This window comes from Alexandromys fortis, unplaced genomic scaffold (genome assembly GCF_014885135.2).
Source record: "Alexandromys fortis isolate MF-2015 unplaced genomic scaffold, M_Fortis_MF-2015_v1.1 scaffold_31, whole genome shotgun sequence".
Taxonomy (NCBI): Eukaryota; Metazoa; Chordata; class Mammalia; order Rodentia; family Cricetidae; genus Alexandromys; species Alexandromys fortis.
In genome coordinates, this window is record NW_026067974.1 from 10,212,138 (window position 1) to 10,235,456 (window position 23,319).

A 23,319-nucleotide genomic window follows, 5' to 3' on the forward strand; every position below is an offset into this window, starting at 1 on the left:
ACGCAGTCTCCCGTTTGCTTTGTCAAGATCAAAATTAGATCTTAGATCCCTTCCTTAACTTTTCCTCTTACAAGGACTTGGCACTTAAAGGAAGAACTCTTAGGATTCATTTTTCCCCTTTAGTCAAAGTATATTAGAAAAGCATATACTACAGGGGTACTTCTTCCTACAGGGGTATAGAGAAGAGTGACAGGCACAGGTATCAAAGGAGATGAAGGAGCATTTAGGTCTTGCACTTTACTGAATTGAAACATAGATTTCCAGAGCTAGAAAAGAGGTCATGTAGTCCAGCCTGTCCTTTTAGAGCCAGATGCTAAGGCTTAAGGAAGGAAAGTCTGTCTCGTCCACAGTCATGCAGTGAGACTGTTGAGCCATCTATGACAAGCTCCCAGAGGCAGAATTTTAACCTACATGAGTATCAAGTTTTCAACTGTTAGATCGCCTATTCCTGATAACCCAAAGCTACTTCAAGAAAGAAGAAACTTGAGATCCTGAAAGGGGAAAGACACTGAGAACTAAAAGTACATTTAAAGTCATTAGTATGAGACTATGTCATGTATTTCTGTCTTCAAGAATAATCTTTTAGTGACCAAGTGTGGTGACATATACCTTTAATCCCGTGGGTAGAGACAGGCAGATCTTGAAGTCAGCCAAGGCTACGTAGTGAGACCCTGTCTTAAAGAACTGAGACTCATTCTGGGCCAGTAAGATAGCTAAGCTTGTAAAGATGCCTGCTGTCAAGCCTAACAAATTGAGATCCATCCCCAGGACTTACGTGATGGAGCAAGAGAACCAGCTCCTGCAAGTTGTCCTCTGACCTCCACAAATGCACTGTGGCACAGGCACCCCTCATGTACACGTATCATAAACAAATAATGTGATTTTTAAAAAAATCTCTCAATGACATACAAATTAGAGAGAGAGAGAGAGAGAGAGAGAGAGAGAGAGAGAGAGAGAGAGAGAGAGAGAGAGAGAGAGAGAGAGAGAGAGAGAGAGAGAGAGAGAGAGAGAGAGAGAATCTACTTTATTGGGGAAAAAGTGGAAAAAGTGATAGCCACAGCCAAAGATCCAAATGCTGTTAGTTACCCCAAATTTTCAAAGAACCCTTAGCCACAAAGTAGGAGGGCTGATAGTTGGAAAAGATCCTCAGAGGCAACATGAAAAATTCATACTAAATGTCATCTCAGGCTCTTTGGCATTATAATAAAGATATGTTGAAAAGAATCAAAATGTATATATAGAGAAAGCCCTTCTTTAAGGCAAGCCTGGGAGCAGGTGTCTATGAATGGGATATGGAATTATAGGATTCAAGGCAAAACAAACTACTCTCAGATTCAAGACAGTTGAATATTCTACTTCTATTTGTAGGCAGGGGAAAGCAGTGTTTGGTGTTCTTGGACCATGTATAAGGAAAAGTTTTTCACAGTGGTCAGAGCTCTAAATAGGTTTAACAAGTGGGACAGGTTCTGTAAGTCATCTCATCCTGGAGCTGTGTCTACTGCCCTTTCCTATGATTGCTTTCCCTGGACATAGGAAATTGGGAGCCTGTAATAGTAAGGAGGGAAATGCTGAAGGAAGCAGAGAAACACTGGGCAACTTGGAGATAGGTATGGGCTGTGTTAGGGAATCTGCCAAGTGGATATCGTCTGGATAACAAAGGGGTAGATCCCATTATATCAGTTACAGTTAGTCTATTGCACTACAGTTGGTAGAATGGAGGAATGTGGGGTTGATCTCCATGCAAAGGCTTTGTCCCGTCCTAGGAAATAAATGATAGACCTACCTGCCCAAATTGCATCAAGTCTGCTCCTACAACCTTTCTGTTTCATAATCAGGCCATTTTCTGCCTCAGAACTCCTCTTAAAGAAACTTTGTTGGACATGAGAACCTTAAATCCAATATGGTGATCTGGTCTAAAATTAGGTTGCCTCCTCCAAATAACAGCCTTGCATTAACTGTGTATTAACACTAATGCTCATTGCCCTTTCTTTATAGTAATTCCATGTTTCACAACTTCTATTTCTATTGAATTTCCCGATACATGTTTAAGTATTGGGGAATTGGCTTTGCACTTTACCAGCCCGGGAGCTAGTTCCTTGGAAGTAGGAATCTGAAACAGTCAACTCCTCTCAAAGCATTCTTAAGATTCATCTGACAATTTTGGGGGAATTCAAGCTTAAGAGAATTGTAAAACAGTAACTATCACACTATCGCTGGAGGCTGTCAACAATGTAATCTGTGCATGACCAAAGACCCTCTTGGTTGTCTGGTCTCTTGTCTCATGTCTCATATAGCCTCTTACTTTTCTTTACAGATGGCAGCAACAGGAATGGCCCCTGAAGAACTCGGGGACATCCGTCAGTTACCTTGCATCCAGAGCCTGTCAAACAGTCTCATCCACAATACTTGAAGCCAGGTATTGAAGTCTTAAGGACTTAAAGTCAGTCAGAAGCCACTAGCCTGATTTTACATGGAGTAGCACCTCACTCATGGCCAGGGAAGTTTCTTAACCTCTCCTGAGATCTCTAGAAGGGTTCCAGAGCTTTTTATTTGGCCTGTTCTGGGGTCCTACTTTCTAGTTACTAAGTTCTCTTCCAGCTAGAATGGGTGAGCCCCTCCCTAGCAGTAGCAGTCACTTCATTCCTGTGTTGAGACACTCCTCTACAGTTGATACCAACATTGTTACTCTGTTATTGTCAGTCTCTTTTTTTTTTTTTGTTTGTTTTTTGTTTTTGTTTTTTGAGACAGGGTTTCTCTGTAGTTTTGGTGCCTGTCCCGGAACTAGTTCTTGTAGACCAGGCTGGCCTCGAACTCCCAGAGATCCGCCTACCTCTGCCTCCCGAGTGCTGGGATTAAAGGCGTGTGCCACCACCGCCCGGCTACTGTCGGTCTCTTTAGGATAGATGTCTCACTTTCACTTGCCTATACCCCTTCATACACTAAACACTTTTTTCTCAAAAAAAAAAAAAAAAACTTTTTTTTTTTTTGTTTTCTGTCTTTAAGTCAAGATAGGACAGTACTATCTCTTCTCATTCCCTCTAACCACCTTCATTACCTTCTTTCTAGGTTCAGTGGAAGATTCTACCTATCCAGATACTGCCTGAGGCACCCGAAGTAGAGGCCTGCAGCCTGCCTCCTCTGTCTTCAGTACTCAGAACCAGCACCTCCACTTTCCTTCCCTGCTAGTAGGTTGTGCTGTTTCACCCACCTCTCAAATGATGACCTCTATCTGTCTCTCTCTCTTGTGTCTGTTTCTCTCCCTTCCTCCACCCCTCATATGAGATGGGTCTGTAGGTTCTACATTTAGCTTCTCAAGGAATTGTTCAAAGGGAAGTCATTTGTCACTCAGCTCTTTGTCTTAGTAATCTCCAAGTCTTAGTCTTTATAGGCCCCCTTCTAATGCCCGTCACTTTTTCTGTAACTAGAACCATTTCCTCGTTTAGGAAGGGACCAGTAAACAGAGTCTTCGACTCTGGTGAAAAATGACCCAGTAACAAATACCCTTTCTCTTGGAAGCTGCAAGTCTGAAGGCCCACTGGAGAAAGTACCTAGATCTTTTGAGAATATTTATCTAGTGTCTGTTCTGAGGACCAGCATCTTAGGCCAGGCAGTGGTGATACACACTTTTAATCCCAGCACTCAGGAGACAGAGGCAGGTGGATCTCTGGATTTGAGGCCAGCCTGGTCTGTAGAGCTAATAATGGGACAATCGGGGCTATACAAAGAAACCCTGCCTCAAACAACAACAGCAGAAGGACCAGCATCTTACCTCACATACCTCAGGGAGTAGAAAAGGAATAACTGTAGGGTAGAATCAACCACTAGTGTTACTGTTTTAAAAGCAAGAGTGACCACTTTATTCTGGGGCCTGTGGAGAGTTATAAGGGGGTGAGAGCATCTTCCTGCCTCCTGGATGCTAGAGATGACACTGCCTTATCCTTTTGACTCTCTGGCCCCTTTCTCAGCAGTGTTTCTCACACTTCTGCAACCCAGACAGCCAAAGCAACAGGCCTGGATAAGTGTCTAAGTCAGGTGCTACTTCCCCTGGGAGCATGTATGACAGAGTAAGAGAGATAAAGTAGATGTTAGAAAGCAGGAGCTATCCCAGGAAGTAGTCAGGTAGCACATATACTAAATGTTTAGTTCCTTGACGTCAGTAGAGAGCACCAGCACCTACCTCAAAGCAGTCTACCCAGTAGGGCAACTGCAGTTCTGATTTCTACCACACGAGGGCACTGCTTGCCAATTAAAACTCAAGTCCCTCTGAAACAGTTGAATGAGGGCAGCATTCTTTCCAGGGACAGGATCAGAACACTCCCCGAGAGCCAGAGAACCTGGACCAGAAGCCAGAAAAAATAACTACCTATTGTTACTTCTTTAAAATGACCAAGGCCTATTCACTTGGCCCTTCAGGCCTGCTAATTGAGTAGGTGCCTAGCTGAACGTAGAATTTCCAGGTACTCTTTCTTTAAGATAGGCCATTCCTGACTCCAGCTGTCAAACCCACTGCCTCCTTGCCCCAAAGATGTTGAGTTGTAGTCCAGGAGGGTGGGAATGGTTATATTGTAAAGGGGGGAAAGTTTTTTTTACAAATATTCAAAGAAAAGTATCTTTGATGGTGAGAAAGTATTGAGAAACTGAAAACTGAGAAAATGGGTTATCTCATCTCCCACATGACACCCTCTCCAACACAAATTTACAGAATTCAAGTCTAGTAGATCTTTGTATCTGATCAGGCAAAGCACATCCAGGACTCCAGAGAGCTCTGAGCCAAAAATATATCAGAAAACAGCATGACGGGGACTGCTTTGGCGATGAGCCTCATGTCTACCCTATGCCGTGTCATGGCTCTGCTGGGCATGCCAAGTGACGTGGGCCCTATGGGACTGAGGACTCCACAGTTTACCCTCAGACGGCCTTCCAGAATGAACAGGCTTAGGGAAATGACAGAGGTCTTCCTCCTTCCCCCATGCCTGAAGGCCCCTCCCCAGGAGGACAGCTTGATTAAACAGTCGGTGCTGCTGGAATTACTGCACAGCTGGTGCTCCCCCCAGCACCCTGAGCAGAGCAGCAGTGCAGATTAAAATCTCCAATTAGCGTTAAAGTGAAGTGAGGAGGTGCGGAGGCTGCCAAGGCAGCCAGGCCAAAACCCTGAGTTGGCACTCTCGCTTCTACCTAATTCTGAACGCCACCCTTAGTCCTTCCTAACAGTGTCTAGTGTCTGTTAGACTTGTGTCACTTGGGGCCAGAGGAGGACCTTGGGTTGGAAGCAGATACCTTGCCTGGCAAGATGCTAAGACTCCATAGGAAGGAAGAAAATGAGATCATCAATGACTGTCAAGGAGCTGCCCTATGCGCAGCCTACTAGGCAGCCAGGCCATTGTCACATGACGATGCTACTGCTGCTGTTTTTTGCTTAGAGAAAGAGCCAACAGGAAAGGCCTCTCTGAGTTTTTTTATCTAAGGTACTCTGGGACATGGTATTCACATGAGCATTCATCTGTGTATATATTTTATCCTATCTGACCCATCTGTTCCCACCCAAATTATGGCTCCTTCCTTCCTCTCTCCATACTTTTCCCAGCTTTCTTGTAGGCAGGGGTAGACATAGCCAAGCTCAAGAGCATCACCCAGTCTAGAAAAACCAAAAAAAAAAAAAAAAAAGCATCACCCACCACGCCTTGACATCTGGGTCCCAGTCAGTTTCCCTTTATCTTCCTAGTTTGGGAAATATCTGCGGTATACCAAGATGAATCAGACCTTTCCCACCCCTGAACACCTTATCCACACCAAAGATCCCTCTGCTATTTACACTTGTGCTCCTCGCCTATCAGATCCAGAAACAGGGCAGTACAGCTAACCATATGATTGCCCTCTGCCCCTTTAAGAGAAGTGGAGGTGGTGGGTACCCAGATGACTTAACCTACTCACACCTCCAGAAATTAGACACCAGGGCATGGTGCCACCCTCCCAGACTGGCACATGCTACCCTGGCAGAGGTTCAAACACACCCCCCCCATGTCATACTCCTACCCTATGTCTTCCTCTACTCCCTCTCTCCACATCTTTTTTTTTTTTCTCAGCTCAAAGCACAGCTGAGCCTTAAAAGGGGGGAGAGGGTGGAAAGACCAAGCTGGGGCAGGGGGGTGCAGAGCGCCAATAGCACGTTTTCACCTGCCATTTAATTGGATGTATTTTTAATTAATGGGACCTCAGGGACCAACATGAGACAATCTGATCTCTGAATAGGGACAGGGGAGGGATTGGATAAGGGAGGAGGATTGGGCCACTGGGTGCGGTTACCAAGAACCCGGGCCCATCAATCACTGGCCACTTTGCTTTGCGTTCTGGCATGGAGAACAGTGAGGTGGAGGAGGAGGGGAGGCACTGGGGAAAGGTGCCAGGATTTCCCCCCAACTGCCAAGAATTGTGCTGATTGACTCAGGTCTGCAGCCTAAATTTATAGCCAAAATAGTAGGTAAGGCTGTTTTCTTGCTCCTACAGTTGAGTATAAGATTATGAAAGGGAAGTGGAGTTAAACTTAGAAGACCCTGAAGAGAGAGAATAAGAGCTAGGAACTGTAGACCTGGGACTGTGGTCAAGAAGAGAGTTTGGGGCCCATTCTGTACATTTCTATGGGAAATAAGTGCCATAGAGGTTACAGGCAAAACGGCATGCAAATGAAACCTGGTGACTTCAGGTCTGAATCTAAGAGTCTTATTGTTGTAAGAAGGGAACTTGGAGTTCAACTTGCCTGACCCCCTTCATTGTACAGATATGGAATCCAAGACCCAGAGAGGAAGAACCAATGGAATCCTGCTCTGAAGTTGCTTTATGTTTTGGATTTGGAGAGTTCCTGGGAGCACAGGGCAAGAAAAAGTAGGTAGGTAAGGAGGGAAGAAAGCCAAATGAAAACTATAAGCATGATGTTCTGTCCTCCACGTGTCAAGTGACTCTTGTCACGGTCTCCTGAGTGCTGGAAGCAGTTTAGGAAGATCCAGCAGGTGCAGCTAATAAGGGAACATCCCCCTTTGTGCAGCCTGTTCCAGAGGACATTATCCATCTTTGCCTCCAGCCCCTCTCTATAGGATTTTGCCTTCTTTGTGGTGGCGCACGCCTTTAATCCTTCACTCAGGAGGCAGAGGCAGGCGGATCTCTGTGAGTTCAAGAGCAGCCTGATCTACAGAGCAAGTTCCAGGACAGGCTCCAAAGCTACACAGAGAAACCCTCGCTTGAAAAGCTAAAGAGAGAGAAAAAAGAAAGGAATTCATGCAGTATTCTGGCCTTGGAATCTTAGGCCCCTTCTGGTTCTTTTTTTTTTTTTTTTTTTTTTGGTTTTTCGAGACAGGGTTTCTCCGTAGCTTTGGTGCCTGTTCTGGAACCAGCTCTTGAGAACCAGGCTGGCCTTGAACTCCCAGAGATCCGCCTGCCTCTGCCTCCGAGTGCTGGGATTAAAGGTGTGTGCCCTTCTGGTTCTTGTAGTGTTGATTTATCCTAAAGAGAAGGGTACATTTTCAGCTGTCTATATCCCCCGTTCCGTTATTTCCTTCACTGCTCATATGCTAGGGCCAGGGAAAGAAGGGTGAATGGAGGTAAACAGAGGGCTTTCCTACCAAGTTGCCAACGGTGGTATTCTCAGCATTCTCTTCTTTTCTCAAAATCTTCAACATTCGTTGATCTGTGGAGGCTAAACTGGGCTGGAGGCAAGGATAGGATGCAGGGTTAGCAGGCAATACCAATAGAATTTGCTACACTCTCCAGCTCTCATTCTTAACTTCCTTCCATCCCTAGAACTGTCTTCAATAAGCTTAGTAATCTGTTTTTACACTCGGGTCTTTGAGAAAAGCAGGATCTGATCTACCTTAGACTGTCAGAGGCGGTCATGGTCTGATTCTTACAGACAGTGAGAGGCCCTCATATCTCCCTAGGATGATCTGATAAAAACCCTTCTAGACCCCTTCCTGCTTCCAAGGGCCTCAGGGCTGTCCATAGCTGGAAATTGTGACAAAGGCTGTGACAAAGGCTGTCCTATCAGGGAGATGAGGAAGAAGAGAATATAGGATGTCCACATTTTAGAACTGAGACCTAGGGCTGGAGAGATGGTTTAGCCATTAAAGGCTAGGCTCATGGGGGCTGAGGAGATGGCTCAATGGTTAAGAGCACTGACTGCTCTTCCAGAGGTCCCAAGTTCAATTCCCAGCAGCCACATGGTGGCTCACAACCATCTATAATGAGATCTGGTTCTTCTGGTATGCAGGCAGAACACTGCATCATAATAATATACATAAGAATCGTAATCATTTAAAAAAAAAAAAAAAGGCTAGGCTCACAACCAAAAATTTAAGAACTGAGACCTATAGTTCACCTGTGGGACTGGCTGCTCAATGTAGTTCAGGACATTCAAAGTGAATACTGTGTGGGGATAGGTGGCTCTTCACGGAGCTGTTGTTTCTAGTCTGGAACACAGAGCAGTGAAGATTAGCACACAACAAAGGAGGGAAGGTAACTACTTTCTGTATACAAGCCAGCTCTCCTTTTTGCTCTTGGTAATTGGCTCACAGTGTACTGGCGGCATAGGGAAGCATTCACTCTACATTCTGGATGTTCTCTGAGGAATAGAGCTGCTCCAATTCTACCAGGTCTGCCATTTACTCCCAGGGTTGTCCTGGGGTCTTAGATCTATTGCCTTAAGTCCATGACTAGAGCCTGCTCTGAAGTCCAGAATAAACTCAGGCTCTTTGTAGAAAAATACTTAGATAGGACATACATACGGTAGCAGTATCCAGAATTCCCTGTCTTCTAGAGTAAGTCAGCATTGGCCTAGCATTTAGATTTTACTCTAATGAGGCCCTTTTCTTACTTTTTCCTTCAGTTTTCCCATGGGTTTAGAGTAGATCTGGAAATCTGAACCTCTCACCCTGATATTATTATACAAACTGGGCGGTGGTGGCGCACGCCTTTAATCCCTGCACTCAGGAGGCAGAGACAGGCGGATCTCTGTGAGTTCAAGAACAGCCTGGTCTACAAGAGCTAGTTCCAGGACAGGCTCCAAAGCCACAGAGAAACCCTGTCTCGAAAAACCTAAAAAGAAAGAAAGAAAGAAAAGGAAAGAAAAGAAAAGAAAAGAAAAGAAAGCTATTATAACATTATAACAGATCTCCCTGTCTCTTGCAGAGCCACAGACAGAAAGGAAAGCAGAGAAAGGCATTGACAGAGGTACCAGTGCTATGGTGCTAAAAAGAAACAACAGGCCAGAGATTAAGCCAGGAGGAGATGTCTGCTTCTGAAACAGCATACTTGCCCCATCTTCTTCCTTTTACATGCCGCTGAGGTGATAGGACCAAGTGTGCCAGCTCCCCTGGCTGGTGCGCCTGTTCCACTGTTCAGGCAGCCAGGACTCTGCCCTGCACAGAGCACATACTAGAGTCTCACACTCTGTTGCTCACTCATCTCTGTCTGTGTTGCAGATTCCTAAGGATGAAATAGAGGCTGTGGCCCTGTGGTAGGACATTGGTGTGCACTGGGGCTCACTGGATACATACTTGCCTGTCTGTAAGAGGGGGTGGAAGAAGGCTGCTGCAGCTCAGCAGAGCTTGAGGTTCTGGTGACTCACAGTAATGGGGGTGGTTCATGAAAACAACAGAGGGGAAGGGGGATCAAGTCTGCTAGAGTTTTCTTTTGCCCCAGTCCTGCCCACTCTGAGCTCTATAGATGAAAAATCTCTCATCGAGATTAGGAGATGTCCCAGCTATGAAAGAAAGGGAGAGATGAGAAAGAAGTAAGCAGGAGATACTGAATTTTCCTAGTGAAGAAAGACTGAGATATCACCTGCTATCTCCACAGACTACATGGAGAATATTTAACATCCGTTGTGGCAGGGCAGCCCAGAAATCCTGGGTTCCTTCCAAAAGAGAGGTTTTCCTGGCAAACAGCTATTACTATTGTTCCTCAGTAGCCTGACTATGACTTTGTATATCCAGCTAACATAAAACTTGGGGCAAGGGGGGGGGGTGTTGTTTATTTGTTATTGAGACAATCTGATTATGGAGCTGGCCCAAGCTGGACTCCAAAGTCTTCCAACGTGCTGTTACTATAAGCATGTACTACCATGCCTAATGCCAGAAATTTCTTTTTGAAGATTCTTTTATGTGCGTGGGTGTTTTGCCTGCATGTATGTCTGTATGTGAAATGTGTGTCTGGTGACTGTGCGGTAGCCAGAAGCGAGCAGCAGATTTTCTGGAACTGGAGTTACAGATGGTTGTGAGCTGCCATGTGGGTGCTGGGAACTGAACCTCCATCTCTGCAAGAGCAGCAAATGATCTTAACGACTCTGCCATCTCTTCAGCCACAATTTCTTAATAGAAAAACAAAAACAAAGCAAATACTACTACAAGGCCAGACCCAGGAAGGACTGCCACCTGTGCTTAGTGCTCTCCTCACTAGACTCAGACAGGCACCTTGGACCAGAGAAGCATCTAGAGACACTGAGACTGCTGAACAGGGTATTGATGCAGGCTGGGAAATGACAGCAGCCACCCATGTTCAGAAGTGCTGCTCAGGTGTGCATCTCCATCCTCTCTCAGTCCGTGACTGGAATTGACAAAAGGAACAACAGAGATTTTGGATACTGGTATATCTAGGTACATGATAATAAACATCCCGACCTCTGGCCTTATAGAAGAGAGGCTTGGGCGGGTATTCTGTGATAGATTATGAGTTCTTGTTTGTCTTTTTCTGTTCCTTTTATTGTTGGAAGCTCTACTTTCTAACTAGAATGAGGGTGCTCTTCCCATCTACTGGTGATCCAGAAATGACTTTGGTTGGACAAGGACAGATTAACTATTCTTCACGCAGGAAGATGAAGTCAGTTTTCTTCTTCCTCCTTCCTGGCAGTGTAAGGAGCGCTGGGACCCATTACTAAAGCTTAATTCTGACCTAAGCTATCGTATCATCTGGCCCTGGATATAAAGCTTGTACTATGAGGGGAGCCTAGATATACAGTGAGATATGGGCAGGAGTGGGGGACTTTAGCCCCAGAAAAGATACCACATTCTCCTTGATCCTCTTCCTTCCCAAATCCCTTTCTTTACTCCCTTTCACCTCCCACTGGCCAGCTCAGTTCTTGGCCACCTGATTACCTCCAATCTGACCAGATATAGTAAGTAGTTATCCCTCCTTATACACACCTCCTTCCACTTCTTTCTTCACAGCTGAGAGATAGCTGAATTTGAATTGTTTCTACCACTGAATATCACAGGATCTGAATTATATTCCCAGCCTCTGCTGCCCAGCTTGACTCCACAACTGCCTTTGGATTGGGAAGCTCTCATCAGCCCCTGCAAGTATACCCAGGCCTGAACTGCTATGTTTGTGGCATCAAGACCCTGCTCTGGAGTAGAGGGCGGCTTTAGAGGTGCAACTGGGGCCTTGGCCCTAAATGTATGTATGCCTGTGCATTGGGCACACTGGTTTATTAGTGTTATTTCAGCATTGTGATGCAGAGAGAGTAAGTGTAACAGCTGCTCCTTGCTTGCAGTGTTTATTGTTACCTAGAGACAACCTCCTGGCTTTTTCCCAGATTCCCCCCCAAGCCCAGCCCCCTCCCTGCCCTGCCAACAATCCTGTTCTCTCCACACTGATGGGAAATTTATAGCTTGCCTATATCATACCATTAACTCTCTCCTGTCCATAGGGTATATGGGTCAAGGGAAACCAAAGTGGAGATTGGCATGCTTTGGGTCCAGAGTGAAATAATGTATAAAGAACAGAGGGAGGAAGGAGAATTATCCTTCCATTCCATGTCCAATTTTAGGCCCCAGTTCTGCAATCCAAGTAGATCTGACACTGCTTAGTTTCTGAGATCAGTCACATTTGCGGTGGTAGGGCCATAACCCAGTTGATCTCATAGCTCTTGTATGAGAAGAAAAGAAGAAAGAGTTTTGGATCTTGTCTTGACATCCCAGAAGAGCTCCTCTGAACCTAGCCTTGGGATCTTGACATCTTCCTGCCAAAATTATTCTCTTTCCTGACCAACTCTTTAGTCCTTTATTGAGTTGTCTAAATTTGAGCAAATGCAGCAAGATAGTTTTGGAATGGAAGGGGAATACAGAGTGGCAGAATCCACAGCACCTCCTTCTTGTCTGAGCAAGGTAACTGGATGTCACATGGAGGCAGGAGGTTCTAGTTTGAGAAATGCTGGCTAGACCACCACAATGGAATTGATGTCAGACATGAAGCCTGCTGTGGAGCCTGTGGGGAAAACATTTACCTGCTAAGGTCCTAAGAGACTTCAGGCATTCTTCCAGCTGGCCTTCTTGATTTGATTGGAGTTCTCTTCTTCTGCTTGTCTTTCATGGTCCATTTTCTTGAATTGCTCTTAGTTTGATACCTTCGGGTAGATCCAAGTGACTGAGGAGAGAGAAGTGCTCTCCCTATTCATAATCTCAGCAGAGACAGACAGAACCCCTGCCATCTACTTAGGACTTTTCATGGGGGAGAGCCATGTACCTATTCACCATCCACATGGAAGCAGAAGAGAGAGAAAATGATTTTAATGGAAAGGGTTGAATTAAGCATATGGAAAAACTTACTCATGGAATGAAATAGTTCTCTTCATACTCTGTCCTTCTGCCTATAATGAATTTGTCTGTGCCTACCCAAGGAACATTGAGTAACATGGTTCTTTTTCCAGATCGCCTTCACATAGATAGCCTCAGCACAGTTTCCTCATAGTGCAGTACTCTTTGAGACTTTGAAATGTTGTTTTTAGTGTGGTTAGATTGCATTGCAGAGGCATTCCTGAGTTCTGGTCCCAGCCATACTTCCCTAGTTTGAAATGCAAACGGCAGTAATCCCTTGAGAAGCCCACCTCCACATTCTTGGGTATGTCTTACATTTTTGTTCAAGTGCCTTTCTTTCTTTAACTGCAGTGATTAAAATCTCTTAATTCCATTGTTTCAGAACAAATTTTAAAAAATAAATGCAGGGGCTGGAGAGATGGCTCAGCGGTTAAGAGCATTGCCTGCTCTTCCAAAGGTCCTGAGTTCAATTCCCGGCAATCACATGGTGGCTCACAACCATCTGTAATGAGGTCTGGTGCCCTCTTCTGGCCTGCAGGCATACACACAGACAGAATATTGTATACATAATAAATAAATAAATATAAATAAATAAATGCAAATAAACTATGTTTTTCAAGATTGTGACAATTTCATCAGAGTGTATAAAGCCTAATCCTCAAAAGGTCTCAGTCAGCAGTATTTAATACATTCAATTATTATTAGTTTTTGTCTGTTTTATTTTTATGTGTATGGGTGTTCTGCTTCTTTGTCTGTGAACCATGTCTCTACCTGGTACCCACAGACATAAGAAGCTGTCATCAGATCTCCTGGAACTGGAGATACAGATTTGTTATAAGCTACCATGTGGATGCTAGGAGTCAACTCAGGTCCATCTCAAGAGTGATAAGTGCTCTGAATCCTGAGCCATCTCTCCAGCCCCAAATTCTACTGTCTTTATGAACTCGTAGACCTGACATTGCTTAAAGATTGCATGACTCCCTGAAGATTATTTCTATGTGTTTGTGTGTACATACAAGCTTGGGAGATTGTCCAGACATTTCTTCATGATACAAAGGAAAGGTAGCAGTCCCCCTGTAGAGGAAGTAACCACAGTCCCTCTTTTCATTTTTCCTAATTTCTGTCCCTCTATAGCCAAGAGAAAAGCCACTGTTTCCAGACTATATCTAAACTTCATTCAGGATAGATCTGAGAGCAGTAGCCAATAAGAAGTATAGCAACTAGCACTTATCAGGTATTTCAGTTTGTTAAATGTATTTATATACATTATCCTACTGTCTATCCACCAGGCATTTTACTGTGTGTATTTTGTATATATATGTTTAAAGTCTATTGTATTACATAGACTTACTGAAATACAGGGCTCACTTCCTATTGTTTGTTTTAAAGATTTACTTTGATTTATGTGTATGAGTATTTTCTTGCATGTCTGATGTCCACAGAGGCCAGAAGAAGGTGTTGGAGCACCTGGAACTCAAGTTACAGATAATTTTGAGCTGCCATGTGGGTGCTGGGAAGCAAACCTGGGTCCTCTGCAAGAGCAAGTGCTTTTGCCAGATGTGGTGACCCACACATTTAATATCAGCATTTGAGAGGCAGAGGCAGGTGGATCTCTGTGAATTTGAGGAGAGCCTGGTCTACAAAGCAAATGTCAGGAGAGCCAGGGCTACAAAGAGAAACCTTGTCTAGAAAAACAAAATAATAAGAAACAAGTGCTTCTGATTGTTTGTTTTGACACAGGATTTCTCCGTATAGCCCTGGCTGTTCTGGAACTAGCTCTAGACCAGGCTGACCTCAAACACAGATATCCACCTGCCTCTGCCTCCTGAGTAGGATTAAAGTCATGCCTAAGTTTAATTAATTAAAGCTTTCAAACTGAAGAGATGACTAAATGGTTAAGAGTACTTATTAACAAAATAATTTTATCTTGTGTATATGAATGTTTTAACTGCATGTATGTGTATGTATGTATGTCTTCAGGTATATGTAGAAGGTGTGGCAAAAGCTGACATTGGACCAGTGAATGCAGATCAACAACAGACAGACAAGGCAACCTGATACCATCAGGAAACTCCTTGAGGGGCCTCTCACAGGCCCCCAAGCCAAAAGTGGCCCAGTCATTCTCAATACCTGTGGAGGACATGTCTCACCAAGAAAATTAAATCCAGAGCCTTCTGTAAAGGACCATACTGTTTTAATGATGGCATAAACATGGAGGATTAATAAAGGAACTGCTTGTGCCTGTTGATAGGGCAGAACGTAGGTAGGTGGGGAAATTAAATGGAATGCTGGGAGGAGGAAAGCAGAGTGAGGTAGCCACCAGAGACAGACATGCCGAATCTTTCCTGGTAAGCCACTACCAAGTGGTGATATACAGATTAATAAAAATGAGTTAAATCAAGATGTGAGAGTTAGCCAATAAGAGGCTAAAACTAATGGGCCAAGCAGTGATTTAATTAATATAATTTCTGTGTGGTTATTTCGGGGCTAAGCTAGCCGGGTGGCTGGGATGAACAAGCAGGCTCTTTTCCCTGCAACATGTATGTATGTACACTAAGTGTGCGCCAGGTCCCCCTAGACACCAGAAGAGGTCGTTGTACCTCCTAGAACTGGAGTATTACAGGTGATTGTAAGCAGCCACTTGGATTCTGGAAACTGAACCTAGGTCTTTTTCAAGAGCAGTAAGTGTTCTTAACTGCTAAACAGTCTCTCCAACCCACATGGTCTTTTTTTTTTTTTTTTTGATTTATTTATTATGTATACAGTGTTCTGTCTGTATGCTTGTTGGCCAGAAGAGGGCAACAGATCTCATTACAGATGGTTGTGAGCCACCATGTGGTTGCTGGGAATTGAACTCAGGACCTCTGGAAGAGCAGTCAACGCTCTTAACCTCTGAGCCATCTCTCCAGCCCCACATGGTCTTTTTTTTTCATTAGCTGTAGATCAAAGCAGGACCTTGCAAAGCATATACAAGCTCTCTTCTACTGAGTTACATGCCTAGCACTATGCAAGTTTTGAGAGTATCTCGTGTAGTTCTGACTGGCCTTGAACTCTGTGTGTAGCTGAAGGTGACCTTGAACTTTTTTGGGTGTTGGGTTGGGACATGCACATGCTTGGTACATGTGGAGATTAGAAGACAACTTGAGAGGCTAGGTTCTCTTCTCCCATCATGTGGGTTTTGGACTGAACCAGGGTCTTGGGCTTGGCAACAAGCACCTTTACCGGATGAATCATCTTTTAGTATCTCCCTCCCCTTTTTTGACACAGGGTTTCAGGCATCCTGGGCTGGCTTCAAAACTCATTGTAGCCCAAGAAGACCCTAAACTGGTGATCCTCCTGCTTCTGCTTGCTGACTGTTGTTGGGCTTACAGGTGTGAGCATTTTTTTTATTTATATGTTTGCACATGTACACACCACTGAATGCATATGGAGATTTGGGGGGAATACTCTCTTTCTGGGAATTGAACTCAGGTTATCAGGCTTTGGAGGCAGGTGCTTTTGCTCACTGATCATCTCACCAACTCACCTTATATGTTTTTAGATTTTTTGTGTTTGAGAGAGAGTTGACCCAGACCCAGAAGAAAGAATTAGATCCTCAAGAGCTAGAATTACAGGTAGTTAGCTGGGCAGTGGTGATGCACACCTTTAATCTCAGCACTTGGGAGACAAAAGCTAGTGGATCTCTGTGAGTTTGAGGCCAACCTGGTCTACAAGAGCTAGTTCCAGGGCTGGAGAGATGGCTCAGAGGTTAAGAGCATTGCCTCTCTTCCTAGAGGTCCTGAGTTCAATTCCCAGCAACCACATGGTGGCTCACAATCATCTGTAATGGGGTCTGGTGCCCTCTTCTGGCCTGCAGGCATACACACAGAATATTGTAGACATACATACATACATACATACATAAATAAATAAATAAATAAATAAATAAATAAATAAATAAGAAAAGGAGGAGGAAGAGAAGGAGGAGAAGAAAACAGACTAGGTTTGATGGTATACCCCTTTAATCACAGTGCTCAGGAGGATTTTGTGAGTTTGAGGGAGGTCAGTCTGATGTGCATAGTTCTAGGTTAGTCATAACCACATACTAAGACTCTGTCCAGAGGGGAAAAAAGTTGGGAAGATGGTTCATTGAGTAAATATGTCTGCCACATAAGCATGAGGGCCTGAGTTCAGATCCCCCACAAACACATTTGTAACCCAGTATTGGGGTAGGGTGGAAACAGGTGGGTCTCCAGAGTTTATTGACCAGCCATCCTGACCAGTTGGTGACTCTTTGGTTCAGTGAGAGATCCTGCGTCCAAAAAATAAAGTGAAGCGTGATAGAGGAAGATGCCTCAACCTCTAGGATCTACATGCATAATCATACATGTACCCACACATAAATATATTACACATATACACAAAAACAGGAGGCCCCTGAATGGTATCACTTCGCAAAACTAATAAAATGTATCGATAATATTGGCACAGTCCATTAATCTTGTAAATATTTTTGTGTTTTCAATTATCTGTGTGTGTCTTGGGGGTGGCGTATGCATCATGCATATGGAGGTCAGAGAACTACCTATGGAAGTTGATTTTTCTCCTACCAGGTGGGTCCTGGTGATGGAACTCAGGTTGTCAGACTTGGCGACAAGGAGACTTGACTTGCTCACTGGCCCCAAGTTGAGATAGTTGTAGTTTTACTAAGCATATGCATGTGAGTGAATAAGTGCTATGCAGTTTTATGTCCTGTGTTTCATTTATATATCCACCTCTACAGTGAAACTGCTGAGCAGAGGAGCTGGAGTGTAGCTTGGTGGTAGAGGCCCTTCCCCAGCTTGCCTAGCTTTCCCAAGGCTCTGAGTTCAGTCTCCAGTACCCACAGAAAGGAAGGGAAAGAGTGAGAAAGAATGATTTGTAGTTACATCACAGAATCCCATGTGTTTAAGATCACACCCATTCCCACCCCCATTGTGTGTGTATAATATGGAGTCAATTCTCTCATTTCCAGGGTTCGACCCTAGATCGTAAATTTACATAGTCAGCAAGAACCTTTATCCACTGAATCATCAGGCCAGCCATCTACCCATGTCTTAATTCTTGGTGCCGTTAACCTTCCCTCTTCTAAAACTTTACCACTTCAAAGGTGTAATCAATCTGTAACATTTTAGGATTGACTTTTTTCATGCAGTATAATTCCTGGAAATCCATCCAAATTTTTGTATACAACAGTGCTTTATTCTTTTTTTTTTTAGTCCATGGTATAGATAGATCACCACCACTTTATTATGTTCTAGCCTAGCCTATTCTGTTTTTGAGACAGGGTCTTATATATCCCATACTGGCCTTGAACTTCCTATATAGCCAGGGATGATGCTGGACTTCTTAGTTCTGGGATTACAAGTGTGCACCTCCACACATAGTTTATACCATTAATTTAGCCATTCATCTGTTGATGGACAACTGAGCTAATTCTACTTTTGGGGCTACAAATAAGTTCCTTGAACATTGTCTCCAGGTTTTTCTGTGAACATAATTGTTTTTAGGATATGTTTATTACTTTATTATGACACATTATCTATATTTTATTTTTAATTTTATTGATTTTTATTAAGCTCTACATTTTCTCTACTCCCCTCCCTGTCTCTCCCCTCCCCTTCAACCCTCTTCCAAGATCCCCATGCTCCCAGTTTACTTAGGAGATCTTGTCTTTTTCCCATGTAGATTAGATCTATGTATGTCTCAGGGGCCTCATTGTTGTCTAGGTTCTCTGGGATTGTGATTTGTAAGCTGGTTTTCTTTGCTTTATGTTTTAAAACCATTTATGAGTGAGTACATGTGATAATTGTCTTTCTAGGTTTGGGTTACCTCACTCAAAATAATGTTTTCTAGCTCCATCCATTTGTCTTTAAAATTCAAGATGTTGTTCTTTTTCTCTGCTGTGTAGTACTCCACTGTGTAAATGTACCACATTTTCCTTATCCATTCTTCAGTCAAGGGGCATTTAGGTTGTTTCCATGTTCTGGCTATGACAAACAATACTGCTATGAACATAGTTGAGCACATGTCCTTGTGGCACGATTGAGCATCCTTTGGATATATACCCAAAAGTGGTATTACTGGGTCTTGAGGAAGGTTGTTTCTTTTTTCTTTTTTTTTTTCTTTTTTTTTTTTTTTTTTTGGTTTTTCGAGACAGGGTTTCTCTGTGGTTTTGGAGCCTGTCCTGGAACTAGCTCTTGTAGACCAGGCTGTTCTTGAACTCACAGAGATCGGCCTGCCTCTGCCTCCTGAGTGCTGGGATTAAAGGCATGTGCCACCACCGCCCGGCGGAAGGTTGTTTCCTAATTTTCTGAGAAATCGACACACTGGCATCCAAAGGGGCTGTACCAGCTTGCACTCCTACCAGCAATGCAGGAGTGTTCCCTTTATTCCATAACCTCTCCAGCATAAGTTGTCATCAGTGTTTTTGATCTTGGTCATTCCTACAGGTGTAAGATGGAGTTGTTTGGATTTGCATTTTTCTGTTGACTAAGGATGTTGAGCATTTCCTAAAGTATCTTTCAGCCATTTTAGATTCCTCTGTTGAACGTTCTCTGTTTAGATCTGTACTCCATTTTTTTTATTGGATTATTTGTTCTTTTGGTGTCCAATTTTTTGAGTTCTTTGTATATTTTGGAGATCAGCCCTCTGTCTAATGTGGGGTTGGTGAAGATCTTTTCTCATTCTGTAGGCTGTCGTTTTGTCTTGTTGACTGTGTCCTTTGCTTTACAGAAGCTTTTCAGTTTCAGGAGGTCCCATTTATTGTTTCTCTCAGTGTCTGTGCTGCTGGGGTTCTATTTAGGAAGTGGTCTCCTATGCAAATGTGTTCAAGTGTACTTTCTCTTCTATGAGGTTCAGTGTGGCTGGCTTTTTGTTGAGGTCTTTGATCCATTTGGACTTGAGTTTTGTGCATGGTGATAAATATGGATCTAGAACATAATTATTTTTTTTTTCTTTTGAGACAGGGTCTCACTCACTATGTAGATTTGGCTGGCCTGGAACTTGCTATGTAGAGCAGGCTGGCTCATGGCTGCCACTGCTTCCCTATTACTGGAATCAAAGGTATACACCACTGTGCTCAGTAAACATAAACATTTTTAACATTACAAAGTTTTGCTGATCAATAAAGTTTTCTCATTTTGTACTCACTAGCAATGAGTGAAATAGCCCATTTCTCTTGGTTAAGTGTTTTATAGTCACAATTATTAAACTTCTTGACCCTTTGGGCATGGCATTATTATCTCCATTTTGTAAATGAGGATATTTGAAGCTTATAGTAAGTCATTTTCCCAAGATCACTTGCTGTTAAGTGGCAAAGAAGAACTTGGATTCCAAGATAATTGAGGCCTTTCTACCACATTGTTAGCCTCTACATTTAGCTAAGGTTTCTGGGAAGAGTATGGGCAGTACTGGCAGAGAGAGATGCTGGAGGCGAGGATATTTTTGGAGTAACCTGGGTCTAATTGGGACAACATTGGTTCATAGACTCAGAGCAGCTGTACTGAAAAGTGAAGATGCTATGGTGTATACCCCTGATGTGAGTTCCCCTTTAGCAGAGGCTGATATGAATGTAGCCCTTGAGCAATGTCCTTACTGACCTGACACCTGAAATGGGAGAGGAGGATCTGGCTTTTGAATGCCTATCAGAGATCCTCCTTGGAAATGGAGTTGAATGTATCTCAGGTCAGAGGAGCTGGAGGTCCATAGCGAGTGAGCTCTATTCCAGGGGGATAAAGCACGTCGTTGGTGCTTTTTTTGTTGTGTTGTTTTGTTTTGCAAGATAGGGTTTCTCAGTGTAGCCTTGGCTGTCTTGGAACTTGCTCTGTAGACTAGGCTACCCTCGAACTCACAGATTCTCCTGGCTCTGCCTCCCGAGTGCTGACATGAAAGGCGTGTGCCACTACTGCCCCACTTGTTGCTTTTAATGACAAGGGGACTACAGTTCCTTTAGACACACACACACATACTCTTTCCGTGAGCACTGTGGAGAGAGACTGCCAGTCCACTTCATAGTCTCAACTTTACCCCTGTGCTTTTTTTCCCAATATCACGGATATCTAGATCCAGAGAAGCTGGAGAAATCATCTGCCCCTCAGCCGTAGACACAGGTTGCAGATAAGTAGAAATCTATGATAGACAGTAAAGATGACAACTTGCAACCTAGCAGGGGTAGCGCATTTCTTTAGTCCCAGCACTTAGGAGGCAGAAGCAGGCAGTTAGAGGCCAGTTTGGTCTACAGAGCAAGATTCAGGACAGCCAGGGCTACACCAACAAACCCTAAAAACCAAACAAAAAGATGCCAGCTTACAAGAGAGGAAGTTTTGCTCCTCAGAGCCTCCATCTACTTCAAGGTTACCACCTTCCACTTCCTGCTGGTGTTGTTGGCTCTTGTGTGAATGATTTTGCCATTGTTCCCTTGACCTTTTCCAGTAGGTGTGAACCCATAACATCCCCACCCCACCCCCAATTACTTATGGTTTCAGAACCAAAGTGATATTCTCTCTCTCCTCTCCCCTCTCTTCTTTCGCTTATCTGGAATAGCATATCTCCCAGTGGCACCCTATGCCCACCCAATATTTCGGGCATGAAAGACAAACATTGAAGTCAAAACCAAGGATTCTAAGGGGTATGTAGGGCCCACATAAACCAGGGAGCATAAGGGATATGTAGGACCCATGTTGCATTATTGGAATGACTAGAGCTATCCATCCTAAGATTTTTGTCTTGTGATTAGAAGTTCTTAACAAAAAGCAGTTTAGCTCCCACACCCCCTTACTGAGGTTTCCTGACTCAGACATCCTGAATGACACTGAGAAGTCTTCCATGGAGTCTGGATGTTGCCTGACTGGGCTATCTCAAAATCCTGCTCGTTCCCTCTCTTTGGATCCTCTAGTCCAGGTCCCTCCTCTCCCTGGCACCTCTCCCTTCCCATTCCTCCTTTCTCCTCTCTCTCTCTCTCTCTCTCTCAGCAAGTTTTTTATGTGATTACAGGCACTGCATGGTAATTAGTGCTAAACTCATTTGCACAACTACAGTTAATTGGCTACAACAATTAATTAATGTGTTGGAAATTTGGCACTGGAAAAAAAAGTTTGTCATCAAAAAAAAAAAGACAAAAAATTGTAGAGTGAGATACCCATAAAAATCGAGGGCAGGCTTCAAAAGCCCAGCTGGGCCTTCAACTTCAGGCCAGCTTAGATGCCTTCCCCTCTCAACTTCAACGAATTTTCCTCTTTCATTTTTATCTCCTTTTTCTTTTTTCTTTTCTTTTCTCTCTTTTTCCTTTTTTTTTTTTTACAACTTAAGCAAACTCATTTCCCTGATAAAATATAGCATGACTAATGGCTAGAGCATGTAAAAATCATTGGGAAAATGTCCTTGGAAGACGAATGCATTTTCAGCAGAATAATTAACTTAATTAACAAATTCACATGCATATTCATCAGGCTATTAATGTCTTCTCGGCTCAGCTTGATGAACATTGCGGTAATAACCATCTCATTTACATACTGCATTCTACTGCGATCCAAAACAGATACAACATACAGGCATACACACACACAGGAATACACACAACATGCCTAGGCTGCTCTTCTAGGTTGACTAGGAGCGTGTGTGTGTGTGTGTGTGTGTGTGTGTGTGTGTGTGTGTTTGAGTGTGTGTACTCCAACTGGTCTGTGTGTTCTACTGAGGGTCATGACTCAGGTGACTAGGCTTACACACATGTGGATGTCTGAGAGAAGTTCATATTCTCTCTCTCTGCCTCTTTTTCTTGTCTCCTTTTCTCTGTGTCATTTTCTCTTCTCTCAACCCCCCCCCCCCACCTCTCTAGGGAAAAACTTGGTATCCGTGCCAACTTTTCCCCCCTCCTCTCCTCCCTCTCTTCTCCTTTCCCTCTCCCAACTGCTGCCAGCCGGCATCAGCGCCGAATTGCCATCTCCTTGAGCTCTCTGTGGAGCAATCTCAGAGAGCAGTAAGGTGTGACGCGGGGCTCTGCCGGCTCCGCAGCACCGCCTGCGGAAAGAGCGCAGGATGGCGGAGGAAGATTAAGAGAAATCGCGAGCAGGGCTCGGCTGCCATTGGTGTGTGCAAACGCTGAGGAGGAAGGGAGAGGGAGAGTGAGGAGGGGGGGAGGAGAAGGGGGAAAAACCAGCAGCTGTCGGCCTAATTCTTCTAACACTCTGCTTGTGGTCATATTAGAAAAACAGATTATGCCCCTCGGTGCCACTCACTTATACTTGACATACGTTAATGTTCTATATCTCCATTCTCGGGTCTTCACAATGATGGACTTGGGTCTAGGAGGATGGGCCAGTGTGGCCAAGAGGCACAGAAGAGCCTGTCCTCTCATTCTTTCCTGACCTCCAACCCCAGTCTCATCTGACCCTTTAGAAACAAGCGTAGGCCAGGCATGATGGTGCAGCCTTTATTCCCAGCGCTATGGAGGCAGAGACAGGTGGATCTCTTTGAGTTTGAGGCCAGCCTGGTCTATGGGGAGAGGGGAGAAGAAAAGCTCAGTTTGCAGCTAACATACCATTTAGCCCTGCCTATTATAGCCATTTAGAAGGTGCAGAGATCAGGATACCCAGAAGTCCTTTCCCCTAAGGGTCTCAGTCAGGGGTGCTCCCTCTCTCCTCTCCCCTCCTCTCCCCTCCCCTCACCTCCTCTCCCCTCCCCTCCCCTTCTCTCCCCTCCTCTCCCCTCCCCTCCCCTTCCCTCC

General features: G+C 44.1%; 1 protein-coding gene across 28 annotated transcripts in view; it reads left to right on the forward strand.

The window, feature by feature from the left end:
* The window catches only part of Cdk12 (cyclin dependent kinase 12), an 83,077-nt gene extending 66,027 nt beyond the window's left edge, over positions 1–17,050 (forward strand). For 2 of the 28 annotated variants that reach the window (XM_050157126.1, XM_050157155.1), the window contains 5 exons: positions 2,315–2,416; positions 3,067–3,185; positions 6,776–6,883; positions 9,175–11,439; positions 13,713–17,050. In XM_050157126.1, coding sequence (XP_050013083.1) covers positions 2,315–2,416; positions 3,067–3,118 — 154 coding nt within the window. In that variant the 3' untranslated portion in view covers positions 3,119–3,185; positions 6,776–6,883; positions 9,175–11,439; positions 13,713–17,050. The remainder of the gene's footprint in view (positions 1–2,314; positions 2,417–3,066; positions 3,186–6,775; positions 6,884–9,174; positions 11,440–13,712) is intronic. The other 26 variants (XM_050157139.1, XM_050157144.1, XM_050157140.1 and 23 more) reach the window with 26 other exon arrangements.
* The last annotated feature ends 6,269 nt before the right edge of the window (positions 17,051–23,319 follow it).